The sequence below is a fragment of the Drosophila miranda genome (genome assembly GCF_003369915.1).
Source record: "Drosophila miranda strain MSH22 chromosome Y unlocalized genomic scaffold, D.miranda_PacBio2.1 Contig_Y2_pilon, whole genome shotgun sequence".
Taxonomy (NCBI): domain Eukaryota; kingdom Metazoa; phylum Arthropoda; class Insecta; order Diptera; family Drosophilidae; genus Drosophila; species Drosophila miranda.
The window spans coordinates 12,380,865-12,393,321 of record NW_022881614.1 but is presented as its reverse complement, the minus strand read 5'-3'; the positions used below and the strand labels follow the sequence as shown (position 1 = coordinate 12,393,321).

Sequence of the window (12,457 nt, the reverse complement as noted above, 5' to 3'; positions counted from 1 at the left end):
TCTGGACGTTACGCACATCCACTTTTACCACAAATCTAATACACCCCAATACTCATTTTGAGTATCGGGTATAAAAATCGCTTGAGGACAAGCTCCATTTAGAGGCGGAAGAGTTAACGACAAAGTTGCCAAAACACCAGCAACCGACACGAGCCGCTCCAGATCGCCAAAACTGCTGGATCAGCGTCTGGACGATATCCGCCAATGGCGAGGGATTCCGAGAAATAAATCGCCACGGCTGAACTGCTGTCGTTGCATCGCTGCAACATTCCGCGGTCGCGAACCCACAGTAAGAATAGGGCCTCAAAATATATTGAAAAGTAGTCTTTAATTATTCGTCAAATAAAGAACACGGACTTCGTCCGCAAGAAAACTCAATACGTTGAATTTATTAATATAAAAATTTAACTTACTCACAGCTTCATCAGAGCAGCGCCCGCCCCGTCAGGCCCCAGCCATTCATAGTAAATTGGTTTTGTGGTCACGTGCCGCTCACGCCTACAAATTGTTTTCCCATTTGTTGATGCAATTTGACGCACAATGAGGCTGCCACAGAGCTACTACTTCGCTAATAATGGCGGATCGGCAGGGGCTACGAGTATTTTGCATATCCAACGCATAATTTATGGCTACATTACGAAAGGAGCAACAATAAAGTTTGAATAGTGGGGTGCCAAATCAGATGTTTGAAATAATGAAGTCAATCTCAAAGAAGAAGCCTCTTACGATATGCCGCGGAACTCGAAGATACGAGAACACAGATAACGCAGAATCATAGAGAACAACCAATATATACTATACCTATTATGTGCTTACTCATTCCCCCTCTCTATCTCTCACACACACTCCGCTCACACACTCCGCTCTGGCGGAGATATAACTGCTGCTGCTGCCGTAGCATTAACGAACACATCAGTTCGTCCCTTTTGCGAGAGAGATATATAAATATATACGAATTACGAGAATTCTGTATAAATAAATTGTATAATTTAAATCAATCACCAACTCACTTATAAACTGACTGAGTGCAAGGTATAAAAAGTAGAGCCGCTGCCCTTGCCTGCTTATGACTGCAGCACAGACCAGTTATATCTTGGTTATACCTTATGGAACTATGTATAGGGGAACCCAACCGACTTTAGTTTGGTTATCGAAGTTTGGAAAATATAATTTTTAAAGATATCGATCTGTGTACAAAGAGTGATGTTACTGCAGAGTACGATTCTACCCACAGCCACCTATGTAGAGAAATAATATTGAATTTCAGGCGAACCTCCGACTTGGGTTGTTACGAGGAGCGCGTTGTAAAAGACAGCAGACCCTGCACCCGTGTCTGCCTCGCAACAAAGCGACAAAACTTTCATTCGACATAATCAATGAGGGTTCACTCAAGTGGCAGCTCTAAAGCTGCGCAAAATCTGTCAAAGACAACAAGCAGCAGGTAACAAATCAATTGGGTGAGCAATATGTAAATAAGACCGCACCCGCACTGGAGGGGGACCCGCGGGGACCCATGGGTACCCACCCCGAGGAAGCGTGCTCCGTAGTTGCTCTTCCCGCTGGCAGAGCGTGTGAAAGGGGTATGGAAGTGGAAGACCAGAAGACCAGAGATGTGTATATTTACTTAGAGTGGAACCGGGCACGTGTGCACAGGCTTTTGCGGTTCTGCTCTGTTCTGTTTTGTTCTGTTGAAGACCAATTAAACGTGCTTCACTTCATTAGAGCGATGGGTGATGAGTGCTGCTGATAGATGTTAATATAATAGTGAAGTAGTGACAGCAACCTACCGTCCTTGTTCATTCCCATTTGAAGGCACTTCTTGAGCCTGCAGGCCTGGCATTGATTCCGATGCGCCTTGTCGACGATGCAGCGTCCCGTGCCCGCCTGGCAGCTGCAATCAAAATATAGTAAGTATGTGAGGGTGAGAGAGGCATTCATCGATTAGACAGTAGAGTACCGAGGAAAGCACCAGTTGCCGGGCATAATTAAGTTATTCGCCTCCTATCCTCCCGCAGATAACGAGATTTGTCGTGTCAAAAATTGCAACCGTTGTCAAATCCGACCGGAGAAGAACACAAAGGAGTAGACTAACACTAACGTCAACGGACCGGAATGCCAGCCGCCAATAGACTGAGGACAAAAGCACTTCAGAGTCTGTGCTTTAGTTCGTCAGCAGGCAACAAAAGGATCCATCCACTATCCACAATCCGCAACCTTCTCTTCCATCGACCTTTCGGTCTTTGTTCGCCGCCTCTCCTACTGGTCCTCTGCCCTTTGCACTTGCGGAACATAATCAAATCAAGCCCGAGAGGGCATGTGCTGTGCCCGTTAGCCACTATGTATGACTCCGTGCCGCAGAGCACCACCCAACCATCCAACCAGTCGCCAGTCGGACCACTTTAGCTTAGTGTCTAGTCATCACTGCCTCTCCTCGCACTCTAAGCCCGTGCCAAAACTCAAAGATGGACAATTTCCTACCGAATTCCAACTGTTATCCCGTTTTATGTGTGTTTTGGCGCCTCTGCTAATATCAACTAACACACAAAGCACTTAAGTAAATGTATCCAGGAAATACTATTCGTATGCTTACGAGTCTATCCACTTAAAGTGTGTACACATTTTTATGCAAATTAGCTGGTCTTCGTAAACAAATTATGAAGATTGAATCAATTTGTATGGTCCATAAAAAAGTACAATAATATTTTATAGCCAACTCACTTACTGTCTAGAAATAGATCCAACTATCAGAAAATTCAGTAAGAGAGAAAAACACGTCATGTTTTCGAAGAGATTTGTACATCCTTTGTGCATCAGATCAACTTTCGGGTCTTGATGGGAAAAATCATTTTGTTTCTAAGGACAATTGAAATGAGAACGTTATAGATTGCAATTTAATCAAACAATTTTTGTCACCAGCCTCCCAAAAGAAATTCCTTTAGCTAAGCTCGAAAGTTCTGATTGGAAACAATTGATTATAATTGAAAACGACTTAATGGGACCAGACCACCAGAGACGACGACATAGAAGCGACCAACCCTTGGTCTGCTTGGCCTGGCTCCGATTGACTATAACGAATATCGAAAAACATGTCACGTCGGAGAGAATATACACTAGCCCTCCGTTGGTCTATTTCAGCAGTCAGTGTATCGAGTCATCCCTTCGGTCTCTCACAGGGGAGAACAAGAATATTGCTCTATTTTGCTTAAAGCCGACCAGAACCCGCCCCCTTTTTGACTTTGTTGCGATTCGGCTTAGGCCGATGGCAGACTGTGGGCAAAGATTTTGGGATCTGTGAGGGTTCTGGGGACTGGGTTCTGGTCGGGCGGGTCACATTTGGCCAAGTGTTTTGCGCTTAAGCCCCGCATATCAATCTCAGGGGACCGCCAGGATACAGAGATTTCGACGTTTGTGATTTACCGTGCATTCTGGGAGCCGCAAAGCAAATATACATTACTGTATCATAATTTTTGGTAGGCCAGGCCTAGCATTGATTGTCTCATCTCAGGGTATGGCATGTCGGGTTTTATGATTCGCAGCACAGAAAAACGAAAGAAAACGAGGGGGAACGTTGTGAGTTGCTGCGGAGACCGCAACTCTACAGTTATACTCGATACTAAGTCAGTATGGCTCTCATCCGGCAGACGCCGCTAATATTAAACGACACGACAAAGAGTGCGTGCGAGAGAGACAGAAAATCAGTCTGAGCGTGACGCCGGGGGCTGCGTAGCCAGTGCAAATTGATTTGTTCCTTTTGGCTATAAAAATGATCTGATCTGAGCCAGATTCAGCAGTCTGATATATATGATCATTATCTATGATTCTGCGTTTTTAGTTTTCTCGTATTCTCAATATTGTGGATGCAACAGATTTTCGTCCTTTGTGGGGGCGGAAGGGGGTGGGGCGAAATTTTGAGATATACGTTTTATAGTGAGATCTAACAGGAGTGCGGATACCAAATTTGGTTACTCTAGCCTTAATAGTCTCTGAGATTTGTGAATATCCCCAGATTTTCATCCTTTGCGGGTGCGGAAGGGGGTGTGGCGAAATTTTGAAACAAACTCGTCTCGGTCCGATATATTAGGAGTGTGGATACCAAATTTGGTTGCTCTAGCTTTTATAGTCTCTGAGATCTAGGCGGTAATGTTTTGCTCTAAGCAAAACAGGGCGAGAAAAAATGAAATTGTTTTCTTGATTCTGGCTATAATAATTATACGATCTGGTTCAGATTTTGCACTCTAGAAGATATAGTCATCTTCTACGATTCTGATTTTTAGTTTTCTCGTATCGTCGAAATTGTGGATGCCACAGATTTTCGCCCTTTGTGGAGGCGGAAGTGGGCGGGGAAAAGTTTTGAAATATTTTTGTAGCAGTGACATATCACAGAAGTCTGGATCCAAAACATCGTTGCTCTCGCTCTTATAGTCTTTGAGCACTAGGCGCTGAAGGGGACGGACAGACGGACGGACGGACGGACGGACAGACGGACAGACGGACAGACGGACGGACGGACAGACGGACAGACGGACAGACGGACGGACGGACAGACGGACAGACGAACAGACAGACATGGCCCAATCGACTCGGCTATTGATGCTGATCAAGAATATATATACTTTATGGGGTCGGAAACGATTCCTTCTGGACGTTACACACATCCACTTTTACCACAAATCTAATATACCCCAATACTCATTTTTGAGTATCGGGTATAAAAAACAGCGAAAAAACCAAATCTTTTAACGAAATTAGCACTTTAAATTCAATTACATTTTAAGCTTCAGTGCGGAGAACATTGCGGAGCACATACCAGCCGCTTCGGACATGATGCCCAGCACTGTGCCCCCGATACCCACTATATCTGCGAGGGCGCATTCAAAAGTTGACTCTCAAATCTTAAAGATTTGAATAATTGTAATGAAGCCCACAGTCCACCCCAATCCAAGAGTCTCCCACTTTTAACAAATGTTGCAACGTTTTTATGCGAATGGGCGGATTTCGGACTTTAGTGCTTGCTACCTACCGATAAATGAGCTTCCTCCTCACGCTGCGCTTGAAAAAACCGGAGCAGCCGTTGCAGGCGAGGATCCCGTAGTGCTTGCCCGAGCTGGTGTCGCCGCAGACCACACAGATGAGTCCCAGGTTCTGGCCTTTGAATCGGGACATCGTTGACTGTTCCGCCGAAGACGCCGACTGGTTGGAGGTGGCCGCCGCAGCCGCCGCCGCCGCCGCCGCTGCTGCTGCTGCAGCGGCACTGTGGTTCCAGCTGAGGAGACGCCCCGCAGAAACGGGAGGAGCTGCAGGGGCTCCAGAAGAGGCTGCCACTGTCGGTGGGGTTGGTTGTCCGTGCATCGGGGCTGGCGGTGGTGTGTAGCAGTTGCGCTGCGGACTGTGCAGCTCTGCAAAGGTCGAGTAATAAAAAATCACTTATATAGTTTATTTGAATTACATTTCAATTTGTCAACTTCTCTCGGATGTGGTTAGGTGATGGTAGGGGTAGGGGGTAAATGGGTACCCGGGACCTGCCTATCTTATCCCTGCGTAGCGACATTGACGCCCTGTAATCCGCAAATATATTTACACATTCAATTAGGGTGCCATTAAGCCAAACGGCTCTCGACTCGGCCTCGTCTCGGATGGACTCGACTCGTGCCGAGCAATCTGTGCGCAAAATTTGCCTCAGGGGACGATTGTTTTGCCATCACACCCTAATTTGATTGTAGTTTCCTTACTGATTTTTTGATGCACTTAACCCTCGACGAGGCGATGCCAGGCCACATTTGTTACTCTCGCCACTTGGCTGTGCGCCCGACCGTTTGGGTTTCTTGGCTTCAAGTCCCTGGCCCTGCCCTGGGTCGCCGTTGGACCTGGCCATGGACCGGCATCCACCAACTGGCACGCCACTGCTGCGGTCTAATGCCCGGGGATTAGCGTCATATGCTTGCATTTTCCGACGTTCCATCTTTGTTAATTTTATGGGCTCGTTGAAATTCACTTTTGCGTGCTCTTGACAAAAGTGTTAAGAGCGGTCCCAGGCGGTGGTATGAATTTGGAAATTTTAGCGCCCTGACTTGAGTCTAATTCAATTTCGTGATTATCATGAATTGAATTTGCAAGACCATTCGTGCATTCCATCGGAAGGTTATGGCGTCGATTTGATTTGATTAGTTTTCTGCGATTGTTCTATACATAATATGCATAACATTGTAGCACATACATATTTCTGATCGGGATGAGTAGTCCGATCGGACAGATCATTGGCGGGGGTTGGAGTTGGAAGGATCGGGTTACTTCATAAAGCTGCCAATAGAGTGATCGGACTGAAACGGTGCTCTGTCTTGGAGCCGGGTATCACATCCACCGTCCCCCCCACGCACATCCTCAAAACCGCAAAAATTAACAACCTAATTTATCTGCAAAGGCGGCAGAAAGTACGAATTAGGAAGTAGACATGCCAAGTGCTACTTGTTTGTAGGTAAGAAAAAAACAACAATCAAATGCAAAGAAAAAAAAAATACGTAAAGGGCATTATCACGTTCTTTAGTAAATGGCTTGTGAAAACATAATTACTCCGTTTCCTTTTTGTGTTCTCCCACGATTTAATTAAATTATATTAAACGAGGGGAACGTTGTGAGTTGCTGCGGACACCGCAACTCTACGGTTATACCCGATACTAAGTCAGTATAACTCTCCTCCGGCAGACGCCGCTAATATTAAACGACACGACAAAGAGTGCGTGCGAGAGAGACAGAAAATCAGTCTGAGCGTGACGTCGGGCGCTGCGTAGCCACTGAAAATTGATTTCTTGCTTTTGGCTACAAAAATGATCCGATCTGATCCAGATTCAGCAATCTGATAGATATGGTCATTATCTATGGTTCTGCGTTTTTAGTTTTCACGAATGTGCAATATTGTGAATGCAACAGATTTTCGTCTTTTGTGGGGGCGGAAGGGGGTGGGGCGAAATTCTGAGATATACGTTTTATAGTGAGATCTAACAGAAGTGCGGATACCAAATTTGGTTACTCTAGCCTTAATAGTCTCTGAGATTTGTGGATGCCCCAGATTTTCGTCCTTTGCGGGGGCGGAAGGGGGTGTGGCGAAATTTGGACACGAAACGGTCAAGGTCCGATATCACAGGAGTGTGGATACCAAATTTAGTTGCTATGGCTCTTATAGGTTCTGAGATCCTTGAACTCATATTTTGCAATTGACAAAACCGACCATGAAACCTGAGTGTTAGAGAGAGACAGAGCGAGAAAGAATGAAATTGTTTTCTTGATTCTGGCTATAATCATTATACGATCTGGTTCAGATTTTGCACTGTAGAAGATATGGTCATCCTCACCGATTCTGCGTTTTTGGTTTTATCGTTTCTTTAAAAATGTGGATGCCACAGATTTTCGTCCTTTGTGGGGGCGGAAGTGGGCGGGGCGAAGTTTTGAAATATTTTTGTAGCAGTGACATATCACAGAAGTCTGGATCCAAAACATCGTTGCTCTAGCTCTTATAGTCTTTGAGCACTAGGCGCTGAAGGGGACGGACGGACGGACGGACGGACGGACGGACGGACGGACGGACAGACGGACAGACAGACAGGGCTCAATCGACTCGGCTATTGATGCTGATCAAGAATATATATACTTTATGGGGTCGGAAACGATTCCTTCTGGACGTTACACACATCCACTGTTACCACAAATCTAATATACCCCAATACTCATTTTGAGTATCGGGTATAAAAAAGGTTCCACATTTAACAAGTACAATGTTTATATGCTTCCACTGAGAAGCAGTCAAAAGGGTAGTAGCTTAAACAAAAAAGATATAATGTATCATCTCGAACGGGGTGAAGGGGTATGTAGTGGCGCCTGTCCAACCAAAAATATCGGATAACCGTCCCACGGTTTCCCCTTCCCTTAGACATGCACCTTGCACCTTTTGGGCAGTTACGCGCAAGAAAAAAATGACATAAGTTAACAGCGGCTACTGTCAAGGTGTGGTGAGAAAAGGGGAATGAGAGAACCAAGGGCTCAAGCGGAAGGAGAGTGGCTTGGGCATGTTCTTTCCAATGTTACTCGCGATCCCAGACGGACGTCTGAGGAAAATACTCAAGTAGTGCAGTGAAAGGAAAAATTCTAACCTCGACCGTAATTACCGCGTGTCCTCGTGCCTAAGACCTAGTCAAAAGATCAGCCGACCATTCCTACGATTATTAAGCGAACGCCGAACCCATCGGGTGAGTGAAAATTGTACCCCAACTGCCGGCCAACAGAAAATTAAAGTTCGTTTTTTTTCTTAAAAACCTAACCATAGTTTTGGCCGTACGTAATACCGTACGAAACGCCGGTCGTAGTGCCGTAAGCCGTACCCACTACAGTCTTGTCACCGTACCAAACATATAAATACCCAGCGTCCCGATCGACTACAGTATGTGTTAGCCGTCTTCGCCCCCAAATCTTCTTTCGGCGTGGCGTCTGCATACATGTGAGCATCACTGTATTTACCGCAGCGTGTACCGGCGTGGGTCCACACACATACAAGCCTTGCTCGGCCTACACCAGTGAAAAACGGTCGATGGTCTTTTATCTACGCGTGCAGTGACATACATACAATGTACATATGTGTGAAATTGACTATTCCCTCTTCAGTGACTTTCGTCATTGTTACGTCGCTTACGCCGCCCGCATACGAACAGTAACGCTAAAGGAGAAGACATTTACCGGTGCCGAAATACTGTTTGCGTTGCTGATGAAGTCATTCGGTGTCTCGATCATGATGGCTATGCCCATGCATTTCTTCATATTAGAATAATACTTTGGAACCCCACTATTGTACTGACCCTAGGATTAACATTAAAAGTTAAATTCGTGTGATTCGGTTTGTTTGGCTTATCATAAAGAAATGTGCAGCTAGAAGGAAACGAACTAAAACTAATACTCGCGCGTATCGCCTAACTACTCTGACACACTGATATGACTTGTAAATACAAGTTTTCAGCCACCCTCATCGATCACATGGAAGCGCTTTCATCGTTGGATTTGATCGTAATGTGAGTGATAACCTGTGAACGTCTGCTATATGTGAATTCAAAATTTTACGCAAGTCGAAGCAACATTTAAGATTCCATGCCTCGACCGTAAACTTCCCAGCCGTACTGTAACGCTGACCAATCCAATTGTTCACGTGTTTGTTTTGTTCTGTTCTTTCGCAAGCAATGTAACTTTCTGCAATTCCGAATCTATCGACAACCGAACTTATGGTTGGGATTACCCCACAATCAATTGCTGTGCACTTTAAAGATGCACCCATCCGTCCCTTGTTTTTGCATTTAAACTGAAAACCATTCGAATATATTTCTATTTGTGTAACGTAATTACCATTATTCCTGAATATACCCTTTATAATTAGTTGACTCTAGTCTAATAAGATCTTTCATCATGATATTTTTATACCCGATACTCAAAATGAGTATTGGGGTATATTAGATTTGTGGTAAAAGTGGATGTGTGTAACGTCCAGAAGGAATCGTTTCCGACCCTATAAAGTATATATATTCTTGATCAGCATCAATAGCCGAGTCGATTGAGCCATGTCTATCTGTCCGTCCGTCCGTCTGTCCGTCTGTTCATCCCCTTCAGCGCCTAGTGCTCAAAGACTATAAGAGCTAGAGCAACGATGTTTTGGATCCAGACTTCTGTGATATGTCACTGCTACAAAAATATTTCAAAACTTCGCCCCGCCCACTTCCGCCCCCACAAAGGACGAAAATCTGTGGCATCCACAATTTTAAGGATATGAGAAAACCAAAAACGTAGAATTGTAGAGAATGACCATATCTTTAAGACTGCGGAATCTGAATTGGATCGTATTATTATTATAGCCAGCATCAAGAAAACAATTTCATTTTTTCTCGCCCTGTCTCTCTCTCTAACACACACGTAGCATAGGCGGCTTTGCTTAGAGTAAAACATTAGCGCCTAGATCTCAGAGACTACAAAAGCTAGAGCAACCAAATTTGGTATCCACACTCCTAATATATCGGACCGAGACGAGTTTGTTTCAAAATTTCGCCACACCCCCTTCCGCCCCCGCAAAGGACGAAAATCTGGGATATTCAAAAATCTCAGAGACTGTTAAGGCTAGAGTAACCAAATTTGGTATCCGCACTCCTGTTAGATCTTACTATAAAACGTGTATCTCAAAATTTCGCCCCACCCCCTTCCGCCCACACAAAGGACGAAAATCTGTTGCATCCACAATATTGCACATTCGAGAAAACTAAAAACGCAGAATCATAGATAATGACCATATCTATCAGATTGCTGAATCTGGATCAGATCAGATCATTTTTATAGCCAATAGGAACAAATCAATTTGCAGTGGCTACGCAGCGCCCGACATCACGTTCAGACTGATTTTCTGTCTCTCTCGCACGCACTCTTTGTCGTGTCGTTTAATATTAGCGGCGTCTGCCGGAGGAGAGCCATACTGACTTAGTATCGGGTATAACCGTAAAGTTGCGGTGTCCGCAGCAACTCACAACGTTCCCCCTCGTTTTTATTGTCTTTGCTCCTAATGCTCGAGCTCGTGACGCGATCTCTCCCTACCCCACCCCCACTCTACCCGACTAACCATGAGACCGGCAGCAACGCGTGCATGGATCTCGATCATACCCTCCATCTGCTCGTCTACCGTTTCAGATCCTAGCCTCCTACTTCGTTATCTGTTACAGTATTAGCAATATATATTTATATATATAATAAATTTAAAAGAAAAATAATAATAATTGGCGCCCAACGTGGGGCCCGAGCTGTCACAGCCCCAGTAAATGTCCGAAAGACAGTCAACTACACCCGACTGGAAATTCCTTATCCTTAGCTATGTCTATATGTCTCGATAGCCGTAAGGTCAACGAAGTCACAGTAAAGAGCGCATATCCCATGCCTTTGCTCGATGGAATATTAAGACGACTACCAAAAGCTGAATATATTTCCAGCATCGACCTGAAGGATGCCTATTGGCAGATCCCATTGACTTCAGACGCTCGCGAAAAGACCGCGTTCACCGTCCCGGGGAGACCCCTGTATCAATACACAGTGATGCCATTTGGACTAACCAACGCTCCACAAACCATGTGTAAATTAATGGATAAAGTTATACCCTCTCAGTTACGACATGAAGTGTTCGTCTATCTAGATGATTTGCTCGTTGTATCTTCTACTTTCGAAATCCATGTGCGTGTGTTATCCGAGTTAGCATCTCGGTTAAAACAAGCTGGGTTAACAATTAATGTCGAAAAAAGTAAATTTTGTTTGAAGGAAGTAAGATACCTTGGCCATGTCATTGGGATGGAACTATTAAAACCGATCCAGAAAAAGTTTCAGCCATTCGGAAATTCCCAACACCTCGTTCAGTCAAACAGGTACGAAGGTTTTTAGGAGTAACTGGCTGGTATCATAAATTCATTCGAAATTATGCCGGTCTGGCCGCTCCATTGTCGGACACGTTGAAACAGAAACGTAAGTTTGAATGGACGAATGAGGCCCAACTTACATTTGAAGACCTGAAAAGTAAACTTTGCAGTGCTCCCGTTTTGCATAGTCCAAATTTTCGGATTCCATTCGCTATTCACTGCGATGCGAGTCATACTGGCGTGGGCGGAGTACTTATGCAAAAAGATGTAGAAGGTAACGAGGTTCCGATCGCATATATGTCTAGAAAGCTAAATCAATGCCAACGAAATTACTCGGTTACAGAAAAAGAGTGTTTAGCAGCTGTACTGTGTGTTAAAAAGCTTCGCGCCTACATCGAAGGGCATGAATTTGTCATTATTACCGATCATGCTTCGTTAAAATGGCTTATGAGTCAAGCGGATTTGAGCTCTAGACTCGCCAGATGGTCGTTAAAATTACAAGGTTTTGACTTCCAAATTCATCACCGAAAAGGAGTCAACAACAAAGTGCCAGACGCCCTGTCCCGAGCCTATACTGAAGACCTGTCCGAGCTCCAAATGGACAGTCTGCTAGATCTCAGTTCACCACAGTTTCACTCAGTTGAGTATGAGGATCTAAAAACCAGACGAAAATGCCTGATGTCAAAGTAATTGATGGTTTCATTTATCGCCGTGCTGAACATGAGGTAGGAGAAAAAGTATCTGATGACCTCTGCTGGAAGTTATGGGTACCATCCGCCCTAACGTCCGTTGTGCTGAGGCAAGCACACGAACATCCTCTCTCCTCACACGGTGGTATCCATAAAACGCTGGAGCGAATACGGCGATACTACTATTGGCCGAATTTGGTCACCGATGTGAAGGCATATGTTAATCAGTGCGAGGTATGCAAATGTTCAAAACATCCAAGTTATTGTTTACGACCTCCCATGGGAAAAACTCAGGGAACTAACAGATTCTTTCAGAAACTGTATGTAGATTTCTTGGGACCGTATCCGCGTAGT

General features: G+C 44.8%; 1 protein-coding gene across 1 annotated transcript in view; it reads right to left on the bottom strand.

Annotated features, from left to right (window-relative positions):
* The window catches only part of LOC108160934 (photoreceptor-specific nuclear receptor), a 30,722-nt gene that overhangs the window by 13,627 nt on the left and 4,638 nt on the right, over window positions 1-12,457 (bottom strand). Inside the window, exons 2-3 of the mRNA XM_017295221.2 lie at window positions 5,021-5,396; window positions 1,788-1,891 (exon numbers count right to left, since the gene is read on the bottom strand). Of these exons, the coding sequence (XP_017150710.2) occupies window positions 1,788-1,891; window positions 5,021-5,396 (480 nt within the window). The remainder of the gene's footprint in view (window positions 1-1,787; window positions 1,892-5,020; window positions 5,397-12,457) is intronic.